General features: G+C 37.6%; 2 protein-coding genes across 2 annotated transcripts; one reads left to right on the top strand and one right to left on the bottom strand.

The window, feature by feature from the left end:
* Positions 1 to 2,333: 2,333 nt before the first annotated feature.
* On the bottom strand, positions 2,334 to 6,586 carry LOC145169292 (diamine oxidase [copper-containing] 1, peroxisomal-like). Its single transcript, XM_079087863.1, has 11 exons — positions 6,235 to 6,586; positions 5,457 to 5,572; positions 5,074 to 5,379; positions 4,535 to 4,978; positions 4,236 to 4,451; positions 3,908 to 4,144; positions 3,609 to 3,794; positions 3,364 to 3,504; positions 2,989 to 3,257; positions 2,622 to 2,703; positions 2,334 to 2,512 (listed from the first exon to the last, which is right to left on the bottom strand). The coding sequence occupies exons 1-11, from the start codon at positions 6,434 to 6,436 to the stop codon at positions 2,393 to 2,395; spliced, it is 2,319 nt and encodes a 772-aa protein (XP_078943989.1). The 5' UTR covers positions 6,437 to 6,586; the 3' UTR covers positions 2,334 to 2,392.
* An 8,861-nt stretch (positions 6,587 to 15,447) lies between these two features.
* Positions 15,448 to 17,177, top strand: LOC145104091 (uncharacterized). Its single transcript, XM_079041374.1, has 2 exons — positions 15,448 to 16,293; positions 17,160 to 17,177. The coding sequence occupies exons 1-2, from the start codon at positions 15,448 to 15,450 to the stop codon at positions 17,175 to 17,177; spliced, it is 864 nt and encodes a 287-aa protein (XP_078897500.1).
* Positions 17,178 to 24,358: the final 7,181 nt, after the last annotated feature.

Genomic DNA, 24,358 nt, shown 5'->3' with positions numbered 1-24,358 from the left:
AGGTTTTTTCTCATAGGTAATCTATCCAATCTAAATCTCCACATTAAAATATTCACTTTCCGACGAACAATATCATTCTCATCTCAACTACAATATAAATACCATTACTTCCCATACTCCAAGTCCAACTTTCTTCTTTATCTGTCAAATGAACCAACGAGATAACATTCAGCAACTCCTAAAACTCCCGAAAGGTTTCCTCACCTCCTCTAATAGGCCGACGCCAACACCAACTCCAATCATTATTCAAGATTCTATCCTAAATGAAGCAATTTTTCTCCTTCTCCAAACAAAAAAGACAAGGAAACCGAGAACTTAGTTTTTGATCGCCGATCCATACATCATGCCAAAATTGAATATTGGCCCCATTCCAATAGCTCTTTTGAACGTCGATCTTGAAATAATATTTTATCCTCCAAACACTTGCAAGAAGCTATAATCCTCACCCAAGGTCCAAACCCACGGACTAAACCTCTATAAGAGTTGAATCCTCCGTTAGGACCATATATAGCTTTAATAACTTTCACAGAAAACATATGCTTTTTTGTTAAAAAAACGCCATCTCCGTTTTAGTAAAAGAGCGAAATTGAGACCTATCAAACTCCCAATATTTAACCCGCCTTGATCAAAATCTGATAACACTAAATCTCATTTAACCCAAGTCATTTTTCTATGATCCGAATCTCCACAAAAAAAATTTTGAACGAAAGCCTTCTAGATTTTTAGCAACAGACATTGACATGAGAAAAATAGACATAAAATAAATTCCCAACGAACCTAAAATAGATTAGGTCCCGTTTGATAGTTTCTGTTTGGGAAAGTGCTGTCTGGGAAAGTTTTCTGACTGGGAAAAAAACCATGTTGTTTGATTGTGCATCTGATTGACTGTGCTGAATGATGAATAATTCAATAAAAAATAAATTAAAAAAAAGTTATTTAAAAAAAATTAATAATCCAATAAAGAAAGAAAGAGGCGGGGTTTGGTGCATAATTGTCTTTCCAGCCCATTCAGCCAGAAAGATATAATTTTGGGGCTTTCTGGGAAAGACATATCTTACCGGGAAAGACCCTTTTTGTTGTGCAAATCAAACAGTCTTTCCGGTCCATTCAGCCAGAAAGATCTGTTTGGACCTGGAAAGATGCGTATCAAACGAGACCTTAGATACGAACTATCACCACCGATAGAAACCGATAGAAAGAGTAGAGACTTTCCAAGGTGTCATTTTTCTTTTGATTTTATCCATAATCGGCTTCCTGGCTAACTCCACGTTTATTTTTTTCAATAAGGTGAGCGGGTACCCGGAACCGATACTGGAACCGGCGGTTCCGGTTCCGGCTCTAAAATATTGAGAACCGTTACAACCGGTTCCAGTTCTGGTTCCAATAACTTAAGTACCGCCGGGTCCGGTCTGTCAATTTTAGCTGGGTACCTACCTATGCTCATCCCTAGTTTACACCTCCTAATTTTCAAATATTCCACCACTTCATCCCAACTCCAATGCCAAAGAGATAGGATTTTTCTAAACTAATTTTCAAACCAGACACGAGATAGAAACATTGAAGAACACTCAACATAAGAAAATGAGACAAATTTAAGTGAACGACCATCAATATGAGCTCCTTGAAACAGCCCCTCTCCAATAGCATCTTAAATAGCAACATGTAGTCTTTCCATAACCAGAATAAACAAGGGAAAGAAGATCTCCTTGCCTAAGACCTCTTTGGATTTGAAATTCCTGGAAAAGACGATATTGTCGGTCTATTTGTTTTTTCTTTTATTCCATTCCGTTCTTGAAAGAATGGAATTGAGAAAAATCCTAGCTTTATAAAAAAAATGACATCATCCGTAACAACGTTCATACATTTGACTAAAATCAAATGTATTGAACTATAATATTGATATATTGTTCCATCTTTAACCATCTCAAAACATAGATAAAAAGAGAACATGTTTTAGACACATTCTTCTTCCAGGTTTCTTCATCTCCTACCATATATTTTTTTCTTAAAGGTCAAATCAAAATGTTACACAAAATTAGTTATTTACACAATAATTTAATTTAAATAGATTACTAATATATTTAAAGATTTAAAACAAATAATTATCATAAAACGAAAAATAGAGTTTAAATTCCGCTTTTCCCATTTTAAAAAAAAAAAAAAAGAAAGAAAAAAGAAAAAAACGTTATGACAGTCTAATTGTGGTCGACTGGAGTTTCCTTAACGTCACAGACATCGATTTAGTTTATGGAGGCATTGAAGAGTGTACATACCTACGTTACATACCCGTGAATAAAATTGTTTTAGTTTATTGCAACATAAAGATAAAGATATTATACAAACATATTTTTATTATTATATGGAGGACACTTGCGTTGTTTTAATAGTTCATTTACATCTTTGAAACAAGAGCATTATGATTATGACATGATGGCGTTTCCTTCATTTCCAAATCAGCCAATGAGCTTGGAGGAACATCCACCGCCGGCGAGCAGTTAAAAAATCCATGCGGCTGACAATCATATTATTATTATTATTTATCTTCAGATAACCATTTTCTTAATTATTTCTCAAACATAAATGAAAAAAGGCCCATAATCTGCAATATAAATATCGATTACCATGAGAACAAATCCAATATGTTCCACCGGCATAACAGGCCAATCTTCCAGTCGAGGTACGTGTGTAATTCCAAATACGTACCTGTCAAAATTACATTTTTGGTCCATGAGTTTGCTCAATAATTACAGTTTTGCTCACCAAATAGTTTTCTCTTGCAATTTTGGCGTCTATAGACACAAAATTGACGCCAAAATTGTTGATTTGTTGCAAACAATTGAAACTATTTGTGGTCCTTAAGTATAGCTGATTTTTGCAAATTTGGTCCAAAAAATATAGTTATTAATACATTTCAAAAAAGGACCAAAACTGTAAGTGAAAAATTAAAAATCAGCTATGCTTTGGGGGGCAAAAATGTAATTTACATACCACAGAACAAGATCGGTTTCTTCTAGAGAGCGATTCTGTTTAACCCAAGTAGCCAATCCCTCGCCAACACGTGGATTCTGATTAGGAAACTCCCCACCCGGGAACATTTCTTCCGGTTCATACGGCGTCACCCACAAATTATGCATCAAAAAAGCCGCTCTCCTTAAAAACTTAGCCTGGGCCCCACCTAACGGTAAACAATTTGATCCAGGTACTAGTTTGTACCCGGTTAACTGACCCGTTCGGTTCACTGTTCTCGTGTTCCTGATCTGAATCGAATCGAATGGTTGTTTATAAATTACAATAAATATAATATATATATATTTAAGTTATTTCAGAAAATCAAACGAAAAAAAGAAGAAAAAAAAAACTTACAACCCAATGTCGTGCAGATGAAGGATTACAATCGCGCATTGCTTCTAATTCCGACTTCAAAAGCTTCTCTTCAGCATAGAAAGCATTGTTGTGTACATTCGCATCTCCTGGCCCTTCAACTTTCACATCCAACTCAACCACCTGTTTTAATTATTCAAATTTTAAAGCATTCTATTTATTAATATATTAAAAAAAATCCTAACCACATTTTAAGTAAGCAATTGCAAGTATTTGAGAATGTTGACCTGATTGTGGGATTCACCGGGCTTACAGTCAACAGACATATCCATTCGAGCAACAAAAAAGTGTTGATGAACTGGTGCATAAAGTCCAGGAGCTATCATTGTCCCATATTTCCTAACTTCACCAGGTTGTAAAGCTCCTAAGCTTAAAATCCCAGTTAACTTTATCTCAGCTTCTATTTTTCCATCCTGTAATGTAACAACAAAATATAAAATTATTGTATTCCTACAACTCAAAAAGATGTTACTATTTTACTAAATAAGTAAATAATAATGGGACAATGGGTTATGCTATAACTTGCCTGATAAAAATACCAGTAAAATCCATACTCGTAATTGGCAACAGTACATATAAAAGACACAACTAGCCTTCTTGACCTTCGTACTTCAGCTAAACCTGTTCTCCAATCCTGATGCTTCCATAAGATTCCATGATCTTCTTCATGTAAGCAAACACAATCTTCAATTGTTTCAACACCACCCGTGAAATTTGTCAGGTGTGCATCAAAATACTTCACATACCCCAAACAATCCGAACCCTGGCATATCCACACATCATATATTAGAATTTAGAAAAAGGAATACATTATTGAAATTCAAAAAAAAAAAAAAAAAAACTAGATTGATTACCTTTTTAAGAGAATGAGCGTTTTTACCTAATCCATCTTCCCCTGCATCAAACGCATTTTTTCTGTAATGTGGATCATTTGGATCGCCATAAGGAACCACCATTTCTACAAAGCTTAATCTGTGGGCCACAGGCCTACGACCCCGGCTTCCATCAACATATGCAACAGAATATATGATCAAACCCTCCCTTGGAGTAAACCCAATTCGAAAATTCCACTGTCATATATAATTCAAAAACTTAAGCTCAACTTCATTATTTTAACATAATTGAAAAAGATGGAGAAAGAAGACATACATACCTTTTGCCATTGAACAAAATGGCCATTAACACGAAAACTCGGACCATCAGGCTGAACAATGTTGAGTGGTTTGACATCACTTCGGTCAACACCTCCTCTTGTTTCACCAGCTGTGTAATTTCTCAAAGGATCAGCAGGGGGTAAAGGAACAAGTTTTCTGTCTTTAAACTCAATCACCACCATGTTTTGCATATCAACTAAAACATCAATTCCTTCAACTGGACGTGCGTATCCATTTTCCATGGGACAATCACTTTCTGTCCTACAAAATATAAGTGGTTTTGCTAGCCTACGGTTTGGTGCATCAGCTTCACTGTGGTACCCAACACACCATGGATCCACCATCACAAGATCCATATCTTCAATCCCCCTTCTCTTCATGGCCTCACGAAATGGTGGAAACTCCTTCACAATGGCTTCACATTCAGCATATTCAACAGCATCCTGTTTGAAACAGATGATAATTGGTAATGGTAAGGATTCAAGAAGAGAAACAAAACAAGGTATTGAGTATTGAGTATTGAGTTTAGGTTTTATACCATTGGAGGTTGGACATCAGGGACTACTTTAGATGAAATGACTTTCCCTCTATGGTGGCCACCTCGAGTTAAAGCATGAACTTCTGATAACTCAACAATCCATATGCTGGTTTCGTTTGATTTCTTGTTGTAAACAATGAGTCTAGCTTGTCGAGGGGGGAGTTTTGTTGGGATTATAGGTCCTCCTTTTGTTCTGGGTAACAATGATGGTTGAAAAGGTGGGAAAAAATATGCATCTGCTAATGCAACTACACTTTTTGATGGTTCAACAAGAACTACTTCTATAAACCTCATGCTATCTCTCACCTGTGTTTACAATTTAGATTTCATGTTAGGTTTACACATGTTGAGGATTTTTATATGAATGTGTGGGAATTATTAACCTCTGGAGTTGCTCCAGCAGCCCTAACAGTTGCCACAGCTATGGAGATTTCAGCAGCAGCTAGAGGATCAAGTGGATGTCGAGTCTGCATCCTCACCATACTTGTTGGTCCAGTTCCTGAATAGACAAGTTTCAGTTAATGAATGCATTAAATAATACTTGCTAAAACTAAGGAAATCATTGATTTCCATCTTCATAGCTTGGAATTGAAATTGGTAAAGGAGAGAAACCATCTCTTTAAATTTGAATGGATTGATCATGAATTCCAATTCAAAACATCAAATTCCAGTATCTCAAACACAATGTAATTGCATTTTTATGTATTAAAACGTGTGACGCATAATAGCTGATGATACAAAACGATCAAATAAACCATATCATAGTCAAATTTACTGTATGTCACGTTTTGTCGACGTCATATCTCAAGGAAAATGATTAGGGCTGCATATGACCCGTTTTGTCTCTAGGATAAGTATATTTACCCCAAATTAGAGTATATATAGTAAAAAAAAATGTTTGAGTCTGTTAAGTCAATTCCACAATCGCAATCTGTAGATCTATAACTATAGCTAACAAGAACATCAAATATGAATTGAAAAATAATTTGTACACCTGTAAGGAACACGTTTTAGCAGAAATTCTAACAACTACGATCACATATTAAACCGGTTCCACTTTCACCTAACTCTTACGAACAAATCAGAGATCGTGATTGACATTAACAAGCTGGAGTACTCAAATTAAAATTTCCACACAGATCATTTAAATTCCGTGACTACCTTTAGCAGCAGCAGCAGCAGCAGCGGAGGTTTGAGTAACCACAGGACCAATCAAGTCACCGACAGAAGTAGCTGTGCCGCGGTGGCGAATCTGATCGCCGACAGAGGGATCAGATGTCCAACCCTGGACGACATCGGCGGCAGAGGATGAAGTAACGTCTCGGAGGAGAAGAGGCGTCGCTTTTTCCGACGTTGAGGCCATTGTTGAGGATTATGAAGCTCACTGTAAGTGCCGTATTCTTGGTCACTACTGTGGTAGTACTCCACTGACATACAGCAAAATCTCTCTTTCTCGCTCTATACGTATATATGTATCTATATGTTTCCCTCTCTAAAATAATGTTTCATATATGAATATGAAGATATATTTATTTAGTGGGAGAAACGGACAAGAAGTGGAAACGGGGGAGAAAAGAAAAAACTTTTGACACAAAAGTGATGTCGAAAATATGTTATTATTTACGACAAAAAGCTCCCATATTATAATTAGTTTGTCATGTATTAGAAGAAAAAAAAAATAAGTTTTTTGATAACTCATATAAAAAGTAAACTGTTTCAAAAAATAAGCACTAAATTCGTAGAGAATAGAGATGACCTGCAAATATCTGTTGGCTCATGAAATAAACGATTTGTTTTGAAATTTGTTTTAACTATTTCAACGATTACGGATGACCTTGGTTTCAATTCCAGCACAAAATGGACCGAAAACAAAGTCGCTCCAAAGGATGAACTGATGACCGAACTGTCGTGAATATATTGGTTCTAGTATTGTTTTGGTGTTTCGGTTCCAATATCCGCAAATGTGATTTTCGCATAATGAATCATAGGTCAAGGATTGGTGTCGCAAAGACGACTGCATCAATATGTATGGGTATTGTTATATCCTTTTTTTTAAAAGAAAAATTGTTACATTTGTTATGAAATTATATTATTTGACCTAAGTAACAAGATAACTTGTTAAAATTGTAAAGAACATATCAAAATGACAATAGCAACACATCTTTTATTACGAACAACAAGATCCAGTTGGTTTTTAGGTATTTATAATTGAAACCTCACCTATAAAAAATCATTCTCACTCAAACAGAAAATAGAAACAAAAATAAGTACAAAACTATGAACAAGATTTACAGAACAGATAGAGAAACCCTAATCTGAACTGAAACCCTAAAAATGGAGAAGACGAGAGAACATGTGAGAATAGAGAGCGTGTGAGTGTGAGTTGATCTGAATAATAAGCTCTCAGGACTAGAATCAAACAATATATACGTCGGTTCAAGAATCATGGATCAAAGTCGAACTTTACCCAACTCAAACCCGTCTAGACAGATCCACGTGCTTTCTACATTTAACGAAAACGAGCCCCAGTCCCTGCAAAATAACAATAATACAAAACACACCCAATACAACAAAAACTCATGGCTTTAGTTTGCAAAAAAACTATGGATAGAGTCCAAAAAGTTTTCGACTTGCATTAAATGTTCAAAATCAAGAATTTTCCGTGGTTTTGATCCCATAATTAAGAAATTCTCGTGGTTTTAGTCCTTGGAAAACCTTGAATTGACGGTTTTGTCTTTTTAATTTCTTTTTTGTATTTTTTATATTTCCTTTTGATAATTTATTAATTAAAAATAAAAATAAAAGAATGGGCCCCACCCCCACCCCCCTCCCTCCCCTCCCCCCCCCCCCCCCTTCTATCTCCGTTGGAACCGACAGATGTGTCTGTCTTCATCTGCTCTGACCATCTAAATCACCACCGTCCACTGCTTCTATTTTTAACCACCACCTATAGCTACCGTCACCACCTCCCGCTGCCACCACCTCCACCGGATGCCACCGCTATAAAAGAATCAGAAATCAGAAGTCGTTTTTGTTTCTTGTTTCAAATTCCTGCAAAAGAAAAGTTGATTCGATCTAAATCATCAAATATTTAGCATTTATAACCAAAATCTGATTCAAAAGCACCAATCTATCTATGAATGTTCATCAATTGTAAAGCACACAAAACATTCAAAATCAGATGAAGGAACCAGGCTTTTTGGGAGTCTCCTTGTTTGGGTAATCTAGTAGCAAAGAAGAGAGATAAATCAAGACCCACGCAAATCATCTTCAAATAAATCGACTAAATCGAGACCCTTTTGCTTCATTCGTCTCAGGCTACGATCGGCCATTGGAGCTCAAAGCTTTCAACTAAACAAAAACCGATGTTAATGGCCTCGTAGATGCCAAAATCCGCCAAATCCCTCCCATATTCTTACATTCACCAGAAACCTCTTATAAAACCTCAACCGCTGCAATCAACCCATAAAGCATCGATGGTAGAGATGATCTATGAAGCCTCGGTGAAAGCAAATCACCTTGGAGAACTCGAACGACACAGACACACATGCTAAAGACGACAATACATCTGATTGGACCTTCAACAAATCTAGGTTGGATTTGGCTTTAGGAAACATATCTTTAGGCTTCTCGGAGTGGTGCCGAGACCGCCGAGTAGGATGAGATTTAAAATCGGAAAATCGGACCAGAACCGAAACCGTTAGAACTAGAATATATAGAACCGGTTCTGGTTCAATGTTTAAAAATTGGCTTTATCCGGGTTTCGGGTAATCCGGGTTTGGGTCCATCAGGTCCAGGCAAACCGGGTCTAAGAACCGGAACCGGTGTTAGGAACTAGAACCACTTTTAGGGGTCGGAACCGATTTCTGTGAAACGTTTAAAACATGCAATCTCATTTGTTTCAAGTCGAATTGACATACGTTTTTCCCAAAGTGTAGTTTAGAGTTTGTACATGATTTTAGACTATAAATTTGTCATTTTTAGTTTTATATTCTTTGACTTATAGTCCCCCAAAGTCGAGATATCAAAACTGAAAGTTTTTTGTTTTTCACCTTTTTTGTATTCTGTGAAAGTTTTAAAACATGCATATCTAATTCGTTTGAAGTCGGATTGACATGCGGTTTTCTCTAACTTGTAGTTTAGAGTTTGTACATGATTTTAAACTATAATTTTCTCATTTTTGGTTTAATATTCAATGAATTACAGTCCCCTGAAGTCGGGATATCAAAACTGAAAATTCTCAACTTTTCAGCTATTTGTTTTTGTACTTTGAATTCTGTGAAAATGTTAACACAAGCATATCTCATTCGTTTAAAGTCGGATTGATATACAGTTTTTTTGCAGAGTGTACTTTAGAGTTGTACATGATTTTAAACTATAATTTTGTCAATTTTGGTTTCATATTCAATGACTTACAGTCCCCGAAGTCGGGACATCAATATGAAAATTTTTAAAGTTCAACCCACTAAGTAGTAATTAATTACCAAAAAAATTCGGTTCTTTCGGGTTTTCCGGTTCTAAACTCACTTTATCCGGTTCCAACCTACCCACTTTGATGTTTTCAGACTTTCCGGTTCTAGATCCATTTTACCCGGTATCGTACCCGAACCGAACCAGAACCGGTTCCTATATACTGGTCTAGTTTCCGGTTCTACAAAATCACGTTAACCGGGTCCGGGTCCATCCGGTTCGGGTTTGGACTCACTTTCATCCCTACCACCGAGGCCACCACCCCCTCAATGTCATCTTCTTCAGTTGCTGAAGAGAAGAACTCGGTGAAGTTTTGTTGAGTTCCACCGAAAACCTCGGCATGCTGAGGTGACGGGGCGGTGTTCCCCGAGTTGTCGAGCTCCATGTCACCATCCACCTCAGATTTGCCGAGTCCTTCTTCTTCCCACTCCTACCCGCCTTAATAACATCTATTTTATTCAACGACTCTCCAACCCCGGTGTTTCAAATCAAACAAAGACCTCATCAAGGTGACCTATTTTATTTTTATTTTATTTATTTTAGACGTGGAAGGTTTGCGTGTGATTATAAAAGAGATGATTTATTATGGGTCCCAAGTTACATTGGTCTTATGCTAGTATCACACTTTTCAATGCATAAAATATGATTTTTCTTGCTAAATGGTCAAAAGCAAATACTAGAAATATCACGAGAATCCTTCATTGTTTCTTTCTTGTATCGGCGTTGAAACTAAATTTGTATAAAAGTAACTTGATGGGGTTGGAGTTGATGTTAATGAAGTGCAAGATATTGTTGGTATTATTGGATGCTCGCCCTTATTATTTTGAGGATAACGTTTGAAGTTCATGATTTTGTTAAGTTTTTTTTCTCGGCACAAGAACATATTAATTTTTGTAAGTACCAGCATATGACTTGGAGTCCTTATTTTCCTAAACGTATAGTGTGGGTTGTTTTAGTGCTTTGCATATACTGTTTGTATTTGTAAGGATTGTTAAAGATGCGGATATATCATATGGATCAAATATTTTTTTTCCATTTATCGCTTAATTTTCTTTTCATTGTTCGGTACAAAAACAATGTTTAAAAATTGGGCATGTGTTTAATGCTCAAATTTGATCCCTAATATATTTGTTTGACAAAACTACCTGGACAGTCAGAAACTGGTGGTTGGTAAACGGAAGTTGTAGCTTTTAATTATTATATGAGTGTATGGTAAAAGTAGATGAAAGTTTTTGAAATGTGTAAAATTACATAAAAAAGAACCTGTCCAGAATAAGAATCACAATAACAATTAAAATTAAAGGCGATTATAAAAATTGACTAAGAAAGCATAATAATTTTTACTTAAAGGTTACATGAAATAACTTTTAAACTAAAAATTAAAAGTGCATACTCTCAAAGGAAGTTTTTGTTTAAATGAAGCATTTTGTGAAAAATTGAAAGCTAAAAGTACATGAAAATCTGCTGCACACGCCCTTACATGTTCCAAAATGCTAATTTTTATCCTGGAATTTTAAGTTTTAAATCAAATTAAACATAAATTGAACGTATTTGTAAACAATAATGTTTTGGACATAAAACAATCTAAAAATACGATTTTTGGTGCTTATGTAAACGCTTATGTCGATTTAACCATAATTGCTTTGTTTGGTTTTTTTTTTGGCAAAGGTTGGGATGGAATATGATTTGAAGCCTTTCAAGTTTCAACAACGCATGTAAAGAAAACGAGGAATGAGCAGCCCATCAGGTTGCAAGATACATAGGCCCAAACTATTTATTGGCCTTCTGAATCTAAATATTCAGCCCATGTTGTACCAAAAGAAACGTAGCAAACAGCAAAAGTGAGAAGAGGTTGAGATAAAAGGAAAATTGAATTGGAGAAATATATGGGATTTCTTTGGGTAATGTCACTATAACCCAACCAACTATCGGGTTTTATTTTAAAAGGTCCCTAATATTATTTTTTTGTAGTTTAGAGGCATAAAGTCAATTTTTACCTACTAAAAATGGACCTTGACTTGTAATTGCCGGTTTCCTTCATGTTTTGATTTTTTTCACTAAAAAGAAAAATTAAATTAAAATACACCTCATTCTGTCACTCACGTCCTCACCCACCACAAACTTATGTTCATCTTCAAGAACACCCACCTTCCCTATTCTCAATCATAGACCTTTCCGATCAAGTTTCACTTTCTGCTCGGTATCTTTGGTTAGAATTTCTTCTTCATTTCGATTTCCATGGATATACAAGTCGGTGAAGAAGCACAACAGCCCAACAAGGATGTTTATTCGGTTTCTTCTTCATTTCGATTTCCTTGGTTTGAATCTCTTCTTCATTTCGAGTTCCATGGTTCTACAAGTTGGAGGCGTGAGTTTGAGCTACATGTGATTGTTGTGGGAGTTGGGAGGAAGATGAACAAAAGTGTAGTGTCACCAACTAAAATCAAAAATCAAAACCTGCATCGACTTGGCGCTTGTTCGTGGAAGGGGCAAAATAGTTAACCTGCATCGAAGATGAATACAAGTGCATATTTCACTTGTTTTTGTTTTTGTTCGTTGATAATCTTGCTTGGAAACCATCTGGAATCGTCTTGCCTAAACCTAGAATTGTTTTTGTTCCAGATGTTCGTGTTCTTAATTCCTTACCATCAATTGAAGAAGGAGGTGAGAGACACACACAACAACAAGAAATAGCCCTGTTCTTGACTCGAAGGGGAAGAGACCACCTAAACCCATGTATTTCAATTTCCAATTTCTTTTGGGGCCTACACATAGGATACACAGGTGGTTGCGAAAAGTTTGATTTATTTTGGGATTGCCCATGACAGATCGTTGTGTTCAGTTCATATTCACGAACAAAGGGAGTTGGTAGAGATGATGAGAGATCGAGAGAGAGTGATGACATTGGAGGCTGATGGTAAGTCCTTCAGTGGTGGTCATTGGCGGAAAATGGTTGTGAATTAGGGCTTTTCATCAGCGCTGACTAGGTGACCATCGATGATGGTCAACGTACCAGCGAGGGAGTAAGGGGCAACGAAGGAGGTTTTGGCTCTTGCACTTCTGGAACTGCACTTCTAGAGCAACAATTTAACCGGAGGAAAAGAGCGACATCTTAACTGATGAAGGGGATGTGGCATCTTACTTGATGAGGTGGATTTGTGATTTGATGACATGGCTTTTAGTTTGTGCTGACTATGCTTCTAACTTGTGCTGACTAGACTGTTAGCCGGTAGTAAGTCAAGGATTTCAAAAATAGTGACCTTTTAAAATTTAAAAGTGAAGTTTATACACCTACAATGCAAGAAAAAAAGATGAGGGGTATTTTAAAACAAAACCTGATAGTTGGTTGGGTTAGAATGACATTTACCCGTTTTTTTTTTTTACTTTTTCTGGTCTTTGGGGTTTGTATATACCTTCATCTTGACACCCCTATCGGTTTCACCATCATCTTCACGATGATCTCAACTAGCATTACCATCGCTGCTCCTACCACCATCACAACCCATCATATCCACACCTGCTCTCGATTTCTTCCACCTAGATTATACCTACATGTCAGAATTCCATAGTAAGAAAAAGGGGAGCTGTTCATCAGTAATTCTTTCCCGCCTGAATTTTAGAAAAAAGAGGGTGATGGGCATGTGCGATCAGACCTGCACGCAGCCATTGAAAGATGATCAGGTAGCAATCTTGGTTCTTTGTTTCAACCAGAACACACACACACTCACTAGAAAAGCAAAGCAAGGACCTGGTTGTTTTATTTAATTAAAAGGATTGGGTTGAGTTAATATTCTCAACCCATTTAATAAATAGATTGTACTAGTTAGTTATTAGTTAATTACTACATCCTTTCACGGGGACCAAACTTCTGTAACTATAAAAGTATCGGAGCAAACCTTTAAATATATAAAAGTCTTTGTGGCTAAAATGTGAAACCAAAAAATTGTAGCGACGAAACATGACAATATACTGAAGGGGGCACGGAGGGAGTAATCTGCAAATTTTATATTAGGTAGGGACTATTTTTGTAATTTTTGTAAATACATGGACAATTTCTATAAAATAAAATTGCACAAAAACTTTTGTGTAAATTAGGAAGATAAATTTTTTAATTTATTTTCTATAGAGAGATCAAACATGTAAACATACAAAAATTTTAAACATATAGATTGTTTCTATAAAACAATTACAAAGATTTTTTCTGTAAATTACAAAATTATAGTGACTAAGATGTTGTTTGTTTTTTTTTAAAACCTCTTCAAACCATTTTCTGCTGCGCGGCGCAACACACGCACAACACTTTCCCTCTCGCAGCAGTTTGTTTTTCGGAAGACTTCAGACTGCAAAACCTCTGCGCATGTGTTGCGTGACGCAGCACTTGACTTGCCTCTTCAAACCTCTTCAGGTTTCATTTTTTTGAAGTGTTATTTTTTAGAATTTTGGTATAACTTATTTTTTTAAACTTTTTTTTAACTTTTATTTACGGATTTGATTCAATTTCTTATTATAGTTTCCACAAATTTTTTTAACTTGATTTTTTTTTTTTTTTTAAAAAAAACTTTGATTTTTTTAATTTTTTTACCGTTTCTGTTAATAATATTTTCAGTTTCAGTTTCATCTTTTTTAACGTGTGTACTTTTTTACGAACATTGTAGACATCATTTGCAATACTTTCTTAATTTTTTTTATTATTTTCTTTTTTATGTTTTTAAAATTAGTTTTTTTCTAGAATAAAGTTGTTAGCTTCTTTTATATTTTTGTAAGTTTTTTTTTTAAAAGTTTTATATTTTTGTTTTTTTACATGATATTTTTAGTACTCTTTCAATGTTTTAAGACTACAATTATTAAAATTTCGGTGTTGAGAACTATTTTCAGTTTATAAAATTAGTTTATTTAAATTTCAGTTTACTGCAGCAGTTTGCAGATGTTAAAAAACAAACATGCTTCTTATTATGGGCTGCAGCCGTTTGTTCCACCTCTTCTGCTACAGAGGATTGCAGAGGTGGTCCGCAGACTTCATGAATTTTCGCTTCGAAAAAACAAACAGCACCTAAGTCTTTCAATAACCAAAATCTTTATGATAAAAATCTGAAATGCAAAAATACATTGTTTGTTTACACTTTGCAATTAGTATATATAATAAAGAGAAAATTACAAATTTAACAATTTTCATTAATATCTTTGCAAAAAATAGCCAAAAAAACTCAACATTAAAAAAATAGCCATCAAAATCGCAGATGGATTAGAGTCATCTGTGATTTAGAATGTTGATCTGCGAAGGTACAACATTGTAAATCATGGTCGTGCATTGTTGACTTGTACGTTCGCAGTTATTTTTTTTTTCCGGTTTTTCGGGTATAAATATCTCTCCCTTCCACACACGTTCGCAGATGAAGTGAGTTCATCTGTGATTTTCTCTCACTTCATCTGCGATTTTGCGGTGGTAATTTTTTTATTTTTTATTTATTTATTTTTTTACTATGAAAATGATATGTTTGACTATGAAACAATCATAATATATATAAAGTTTTGCAAAAAATTATCAATGTAATAGTTACTCGTCCATAGCTTCATTTGAAAGGCTTGAGAGAGTTTTCTTAAAGAAAAATCAACAAAAATAAGGATTCTAAAAAAAATAGGAATTTATATTCTGAAAAGTCCAAATCACAGGTGGTCGCAGATGGACCCTATTCTTTCGTTCTGAATAAGTCTCCAGAGATTTTAGGAGCACGGTTTATTTTACTTTGATGTATGGCTTTATAAAGCTTTTGAGCTCTGAATAATATGTGCCTTTGGGGCATCAATTTCTCCTCTTTAATTACTCAATAAAGTGGTATCAGAGCCAGGTTGATTGAACGAAGAGAGTAAACACGAGTAGAAGCGAGGTGTGAGCAAACACGTGCGATGGGTGAGGAAAAATTATTTGCTAAGATTCCCCAATTTGATGGCACTCACTACGATCATTGGAGTGAGTTAATGGAGAACCTGTTACGTGCAAAGGGCCTCTTTAATCTGATTGAAGAAGGTTTTGACGAGCCGACAACACGGGCACTGACAGCCCTAACCGACGCTCAGATGAGTCAAGTGGAAGAGAAACGGCAGAAGGACCACAAGGTCAAGCATTACCTCATTCGAGCCATCGACAGAACAGTGTTTGAGCAGATCCTGCATCGAAAAAACTCCAAAATTGTTTGGGACTCATTGAAGACTAAGTATGGAGGAAACGAACGTGTGAAAAGAGTACTGTTAAATGCCCTCGGACGCGACTTCGAAGTGCTACAGATGAAAGAAGGAGAAAGTATTGCAGAATACTTTGGTAGAGTCATGAGTGTGGGAAACAAGATGCGCAGCAACGGTGAAACCATGAGGGATTACAAAATTGTTCATAAAATCGTGCGCACCCTGACAGATAAATTCACTTACATTGTCGTCTTCATTGAAGAATCAAAGGATACGAACACAATGTCTGTAGATGAGCTCCAGAGTTCCCTTTTGATTCATGAGCAAAAATTCAAAAGGGTTACACTGGAAGATGATGGTCAAGCCCTCAGAGCAGAAGCTAGCAGAAACAGAGGACGAGGTGGCAACAGTTGGAAAATCACAAATGAAAAGGGGCAAGCTTACAAAGTGGAAAATAACGGAGGAAGAGGTCGAGGAAGACAACAAGATTTCTCAAAGGCACACATAGAATGTGACAAATGCCATCACCTTGGACATTTTCAATGGGAATGTCCAACATGGGAAAACGAAGTAAACTATGCCGGTCCAGAAGAAGAAGAAAAGGATGTGACATCCCCAAAATCACGGCCAGAAAAGACCGATTTAATTTATGCTTTTAAAATAATTTCAGAGTAATCCTTTTATTAAAAGAGTTGCGGAATTTGTTCCCAAAACAAAATATGATAAAATAAAATTTATCAAAGCATTTCTTAAAGAAATGTATTTTCATATATAACAAAACTCGGGATGTCATGTTCCGATACAGACCAAAAGCATAAACGGCACATTATAAGCCTTACAACAGTTATATACAACTACAGGCCTATAAACAAAATAACTTGATGATTCATCCAACTTATGCTCTCGCGCCACTACCTGTAATACAAATAAAACTGAGTGGGTCAGGCTTGGGAGCCTGGTGAGCATATAGAGTTTTCAACCCATAATAAATAATTATATTTAATTTCACCAACCAACAATAACCCGATTACCCATTCCCGTTATCCTCACTTTACGTCCCTAAAACAACAACTATCACAAGAGACCTAGTCTAGGATTTTTCATCGGGATGGACATTACTGCAAAGGGGTTTCCTCAACAATAGATGTCCTAAAGGCAACCATGAGGGGGATAGAGTACACCGGTGAACACATCGTTCACAACACCTACAGGTTATGAACCTGCCAGCGTTCCACTGGACAGTCTAGAAAGAGTCTGTGGTCGTCATCCATACTCCGCTAGATGACTAGATCAACTACAACATCGAGGCCTCTCATCATTTTATTTCATCACACATCAACTATCTACCCATGTTATACCCAACAGTTTTGTAGATAACATATATACTTATACAACTTTAAAACCTGTATAATATATCCATTCAATACTCATTCCAGATAACAGATAATATATAAACACATAACACGTATTTTATAGATAATAATTCATATCTATGTGTTAGAAGAAAGCAACTACACACTCACTTGATAAGACGATTATCAGACAGCACTACGGCTCTTCAAGTAGTATTCTTCGATGAACTGGGATATCTTCACACATCGGGCTTCTCGCGGGCAAAGCTTCGGCTCGAAAACTCTTTTCTTCTCGGGATCTTCGGTGCTTCAGGACTCGCTTCGGGTGTCGGGATGATACCGGGGCTTCGGGGGTGCTTCAAGACAGCTAGAGAGGGTATCGGGAGTGAGAGAATGAAGGAATTAGCAACCATGGCCGAATGCCCTTCGATTTCTATTTATAGGGCCGATTTTTTGGATTCACGTCGTGATCAACAAGTTCACGTCGTGACTTCAATCGTCATCAGGTGCGTCATCGCAACTTTGGTCTGTCAGGCTCCAGGAGACGTCATCTCTGAGTTCACGTTGTGAACCCTATGTTCACGTCGTGAGCTCTGACACAGTGTCGGGGTTCGTGCCCCGAACTTCAGAAATTCATATCTTTCGCATACGAGCTCTGTTTTCTACGTTCTTTATATCCACGCGTAGGTGAGATTAAGCTCTACAACTCTCGTTTAGACTCCGTCGGCTAATTTTGACTTAATTTTTATTATATTATTTTTAGTAGGCCGGGACGGGAAAACTCCGTTAGAAATTCATAACTCCTTCATTTGACGTCCGTTTTCGTCTGTCTTTTTACCGTTGGACTACTATCGACGAGATCTTCGATTATCGTTTAGTTTGTTTCAGCTAGAAACCACTCGATCTCATATTCGAACTTTGGGTTGCATACCGCTAAGTCGAAACTTCGAAAAATCATAACTTCCTCATACGAAGTCAGATTTAGACGTTCTTTTTATGCACGCTCTCGGTTTAACGTATTCTATGACTTTCGTTTGGATCACTAAGGCTAAATATCGCACTATCGTAAATTCACTATTTACGTCACACAGTGTCGTACCGCGTTTATTGCAAAACTTCGACAGGTCATAACTTCTTCGTTATAACTTGGATTTCGGCATTCTTTATATTTTCGGAATCCTCCTAACGACCACTACCGCTTCATGTATAGATATCGGGCTTATCTAATATTTTATTTTATCGCTTATTTTTATCCTTAATTCATTTAAATCACACAATTAAGCAATAAACACATAATACTCAAATAATACATTTTTATTATTTCAAAACGGGCTACAAAGGTTAACCTAGACTGTTACATCATCATTAATTCCATTCAGTTCTTCGGGTAATTCGAGCTTGTAAGCTTGGTTCCCAATCCTCTGAAGAACTTTAAACGGTCCAATAAATCTTGGACTTAACTTTCCCCTTTTACCAAATCTTATAAGTCCCTTCCACGGTGAGACTTTAAGCAAAACCGAATCCCCAACTTCAAATGTCATCGGTCTTCACTTTTTGTCAACATAGCTCTTTTGACGATCCTGAGCCGCTAACATTCTCTCCCTAATTATTTTCAGCTTCTCAGCAGTTTGATGGACTATCTCGGGTCCCATAAACTGCTTTTCCCCAGCCTCAAGCCAACAAGACGGCGTACGACACTTCTATCCGTACAAAGCTTGATAAGGTGCCATCTTAATGCTTGAGTGGAAACTATTATTGTAGGAAAATTCTACCAAAGGTAAATGTTCATCCCAGTTACCTTGGAATTCCAGGGTACATGCTCTCAGCATATCTTCAAGCGTTTGTATCGTTCGTTCGCTCTGACCATCAGTCTGTGGATGGTAAGCTGTACTTAAACACAACTTGGTACCCAATTCCTCTTGTAGACTTTTCCAAAACCTTAAGGTGAAACGGCTGTCACAATCCGATACAATCGTTAAGGGAACACCTTGAAGCCTCATAATTTCCTTCACGTAAGAATGCGCAAGCTTATCCATACGTCATTTCTCATTGGCTGCTATGAAGTGTGCACTCTTAGTGAAGCGATCCACGACCACCCAAATCATGTAGTGACCGTTCTTTGTTCTGGGCAGTTTAGTGACAAAATCCATAGCGATGTCTTCCCACTTACCCATAGGTACAGGTAAAGGTTCTAAACTCCCATATGGTTTCTGATGTTGTGCCTTAACTCGAGCACATGTCACTCACTCGGCCACATACTTTGCGATATCAAGCTTCATCGTCGGCCACCAGTAGTAGGGTTTTAGGTCCCTATACATTTTAGTGCTGCCAGGATGAATTGAGTACATGGTTTTGTGAGGTTCTTCCATCAGAAGATCTCTTATTCCTCCTGACTTAGGTACCCAAATCCGATCTTGGAATACCTTCAGTCCGTGACTGTTTATACCGAACACTATCGTTTTGCCCAAACGTTCTTCCTTTCGGTTATTCTTCTCAAAAGCTTCTTCTTGCGCTTTCTTTATACTCTCCACAATTGTCGAGACAACTTCTATTCTCAACGCTCTTGGCCTTTTTCTTTCAAGATTGACTTTCCGACTGAGAGCACCAATAACAACATTGGCTTTACCGGGGTGGTAAAGTATCTCATAGTCGTAGTCCTTAAGTAACTCTAGCCAGCGTCTTTGCCTCATATTCAATTCTTTATGATTAAAGAGATATTGAAGACTCTTATGATCAGTGAAAAGTTTGCACTTCGTACCATAGAGGTAATGCCTCCATATTTTTAGAGCGAAAACTACTGCTGCCAACTCCAGATCATGAGTGGGGTAGTTCCTTTCATGCTCTTTCAGCTGTCGAGACGCATATGCTATCACCTTTTCTCTTTGGGTCAAAACACAACCCAACCCAACACCAGACGCATCGCTATAGACAGCGAAATCTTCAACTCCATCGGGTAGAGAAAGAATCGGTGCTTCACATAGCTTCTTCTTTAGCAACTCGAATGCTTCTTTGTGCTTATCACTCCAAGCATAAGTAGCTCCTTTGTGAGTCAAAGCTGTTAATGGAGTAGCGATCGAAGAAAAGCCTTGGATAAACCTTCGGTAATACCCAGCTAATCCCAAAAAGCTTCGGATCTCCGTGGGACTTTTCGGTTGTTCCCACTTCATCACAGCTTCAATCTTTGCTGGATCAACCATTATCCCTTCTTGGTTGACCACATGTCCCAAGAATTGGACTTCTCGAATCCAAAAATCACATTTGGAGAACTTTGCATACAGCTTCTCCTTCTTTAAGACTTCTAACACTTCTCGCAAGTGTCTGCCATGCTCCTCTTGGCTTTTCGAGTAAATCAGAATGTCATCTATGAACACTATCACATATTTATCAATGAACGGTTTACAAACCCTGTTCATTAAATCCATGAATGCTGCTGGTGCATTGGTTAGTCCAAACGACATAACCAAGAACTCGTAGTGTCCATATCGTGTTCTGAATGCAGTCTTCTCGATATCCAGCTCTCTCACCTTCAGCTGATGATATCTTGACCTAAGATCGATCTTCGAGAAATAGCTTGAACCTTGCAGTAGATCGAACAGGTCATCAATCCTTGGCAATGGATATCTATTCTTTATAGTTTCCTTATTCAGCTCTCTGTAATCAATGCACATCCTCATACTCCCGTCCTTTTTCTTTACGAATAACACCGGAGCTCCCCAGGGTGATGGACTAGGTCTAACGAAACCTTTGTCCAATAATTCCTGAAGTTGCATCATTAGCTCCTTCATCTCTATTGGTGCTAATCGGTACGGTGCTTTTGCTATTGGCGTAGTTCCTGGAAACAAGTCGATGCGGAATTCTACTTGTCGATCAGGCGGTAATCCAGGAAGATCTTCGGGAAATACTTTTGGATAATCACACACCACAGGAATGCTCTGCATCTCCTTTTTCTCATTTTTTGCATCAATCACGAATGCCAAATATGATGTACATCCTTTGGCCAAACACTTTCTGGCTTTCATTAGAGAAATAATCCCAGAATTCACTATGCGTTTGTCCCCATACACCATAAATGACTCTTTCCCCGGCGGGTTTACTATTACAATCTTCTTCTTGCACAGTATTTCGGCATCATTGGCGCTAAGCCAATCCATTCCCAGAACGATGTCGAAACCATTTAACTCAATAGGCAATAATTCCTCCTGGAACTTATTCCCATCCAAATCAATTAAGACATTTTTCATACGATGGCTAACAGGTATAAACTTGCCACTAGCAACTTCGACTAATAAAGCATTATCTAGTCTATCAATAGGCAAAGCTAGTTTTCTACCAAATTTATGTGAAATAAAGGAGTAGTTGGCTCCTGAGTCAAACAAAATTTGGGCAGGCAATTCGTTTACGAGAAAGGTACCTGAAGCGACATCAACTTCTTCTTTAGCAACTTCCAGTGTCATCTGAAAGGCTCTCGCCTTCGGCTTTGGTGGAATGTTGGGTTTTGCTGCCTCCTTCTTTTTCGGACAATCCCTCGAGATGTGCCCCTCCTCACCACACCCATAGCAGACTTTCTTGGTAAGGGTGCATTCGTTGGCATAATGCCCTGGCTTTCCACATTTGAAGCATGTGGCTTCCCCGTCACATTTCCCATGATGCTTCTTCTTGCATTTGTCGCACCATTTCGGTTCGCCTCCTCCACCTCCTCTCGAACCGGATTTCGAGAATTTATTTTTCTTGTTGGACCCTGAAGGTCCATTGAACTTCCTCTTCTCACCAACCTCTGACCTCTCCAGACCCTTCTCCCTAATCTGAGTCTCAACATTCTTAGCAGCCCAGATGGCGGCTTTCAATGTGGTTGCTTGCTTAACCATTGGACCAAAGTCCGCTGGTAATCCATGGGCAAACTTGTTGACCTTTGAGAGTTCTGTTGGAACTAGGTGTGGGATAAGCTTCATCTTTTCTGTGAAACTTGCAGCGTATTCAGTAACGCTCATTTTTCCCTTCTTCAAATTCTGAAACTCATTATTGATTTCCAGAAGGTCCTGCTCTGAGCAGTATTACAGTTTCAGTTGTTCTACAAAGTCTTCCCAAGACATATTGCTAGCTTCTCCCTTGGGCATCGAGTCGGCTAATAACTTCCACCAACTCAATACTCCAGATTTTAGCAAAGGGATCGCAAGAGCGGTCTTCTGCCTGTTGCTGTATTCGCAACTTTCAAACATTGTCTCCATTTCGGAGATCCAGTTTATAACTTCTACTGGCGTCGAGCTTCCGGATAGACGTGGTGGTTTGGATGCCATGAAATCTTTGTACTTGCATCCACGACCGTCGATTCTTCCATCCTAGTTGTTACGTCTAACTAACGGTGGGTTGGCTTGACCAACAATCCCACTGAAGTTTCCTTCATCCGACTGCCCTTCATTCAATTCGGGCTGTTCAATTGATAGTGTAAGTTCTTCACGATTCTGCTGAAGCAGACGTCTAGTTTCTTCCATCTGACGATCCAATATCGTCTGAATCATCAATTGTACACCATCCATTGTCATTGGCTCAGGTGTTGCTGGTACAACAGGTATTTGCTCATTTACAGGTGGTTGATTCCTGTTTTCGTTCGCGTTTCCAACTCCGCTTCTTGTTCTTGCCATTGTTGATCTATACACCGAATAAGGTGAATTTAGATCCTCATTCACGGTAGATAATTAAATCGTCCATATCACTCTGAAACGTTTACATGTTAGTTCTAATACCGTAGTCCTACGCTTAGAATCCTAAACACACAAGGTTTTCAAATCCGGTTGGCAACAAACCGCTGATCTGAACAAATAATATCACATATGGCAAACATATTGCATTTAGCACATAAAAGCATTTTAGGCATCTTTCCTAAAATATACTAGTGCTCGTGTCTAAATATAACAGACACTTATTTCACAATCTTCACTTAGCATTCTAAGTTTAAGTCTAGAAATCCTACAAATTCCTAGTTCGCTTAAACTAATGCTCTGATACCAACTGTGACATCCCCAAAATCACGTCCAGAAAAGACCGATTTAATTTATGCTTTTAAAATAATTTCAGAGTAATCCTTTTATTAAAAGAGTTGTGGAATTTGTTCCCAAAACAAAATATGATAAAATAAAATTTATCAAAGCATTTCTTAAAGAAATGTATTTTCATATATAACAAAACTCGGGATGTCATGTTCCGATACAGACCAAAAGCATAAACGGCACATTATAAGCCTTACAACAGTTATATACAACTACAGGCCTATAAACAAAATAACTTGATGATTCATCCAACTTATGCTCTCGCGCCACTAACTGTAATACAAATAAAACTGAGTGGGTCAGGCTTGGGAGCCTGGTGAGCATATAGAGTTTTCAATCCACAATAAATAATTATATTTAATTTCACCAACCAACAATAACCCGATTACCCATTCCCGTTATCCTCACTTTACGTCCCTAAAATAACAACTATCACAAGGGACCTAGTCTAGGATTTTTCATCGGGATGGACATTACTGCAAAGGGGTTTCCTCAACAATAGATGTCCTAAAGGCAACTATGAGGGGGATAGAGTACACCGGAGAACACATCGTTCACAACACCTACAGGTTATGAACCTGCCAGCGTTCCACTGGACAGTCTAGAAAGAGTCTGTGGTCGTCATCCATACTCCGCTAGATGACTAGATCAACTACAACATCGAGGCCTCTCATCATTTTATTTCATCACACATCAACTATCTACCCATGTTATACCCAACAGTTTTGTAGATAACATGTATACTTATACAACTTTAAAACATGTATAATATATCCATTCAATACTCATTCCAGATAGCAGATAATATATAAACACATAGCACGTATTTTATAGATAATAATTCATATCTATGTGTTAGAAGAAAGCAACTACACACTCACTTGATAAGACGATTATCGGACAACACTACGGCTCTTCAAGTAGTATTCTTCGATGAACTGGGATATCTTCACACACCGGGCTTCTCGCGGGCAGAGCTTCGGCTCGAAAACTCTTTTCTTTTCGGGATCTTCGGTGCTTCGGGACTCGCTTCGGGTGTCGGGATGATACCGGGGCTTCGGGGGTGCTTCAAGACAGCTAGAGAGGGTATCGGGAGTGAGAGAATGAAGGAATTAGCAACCATGGCCGGCTGCCCTTCGATTTCTATTTATAGGGCCGATTTTCTGGATTCACGTCGTGATCAACAAGTTCACGTCGTGACTTCAGTCGTCATCAGGTGCGTCATCGCAACTTGGGTCT

The sequence above is a fragment of the Lactuca virosa genome, chromosome 4 (assembly GCF_052849685.1).
Source record: "Lactuca virosa cultivar CGN04683 chromosome 4, Lactuca_virosa_CGN04683_v6, whole genome shotgun sequence".
Taxonomy (NCBI): domain Eukaryota; kingdom Viridiplantae; phylum Streptophyta; class Magnoliopsida; order Asterales; family Asteraceae; genus Lactuca; species Lactuca virosa.
This window is presented reverse-complemented; position numbering and strand designations above follow the sequence as displayed.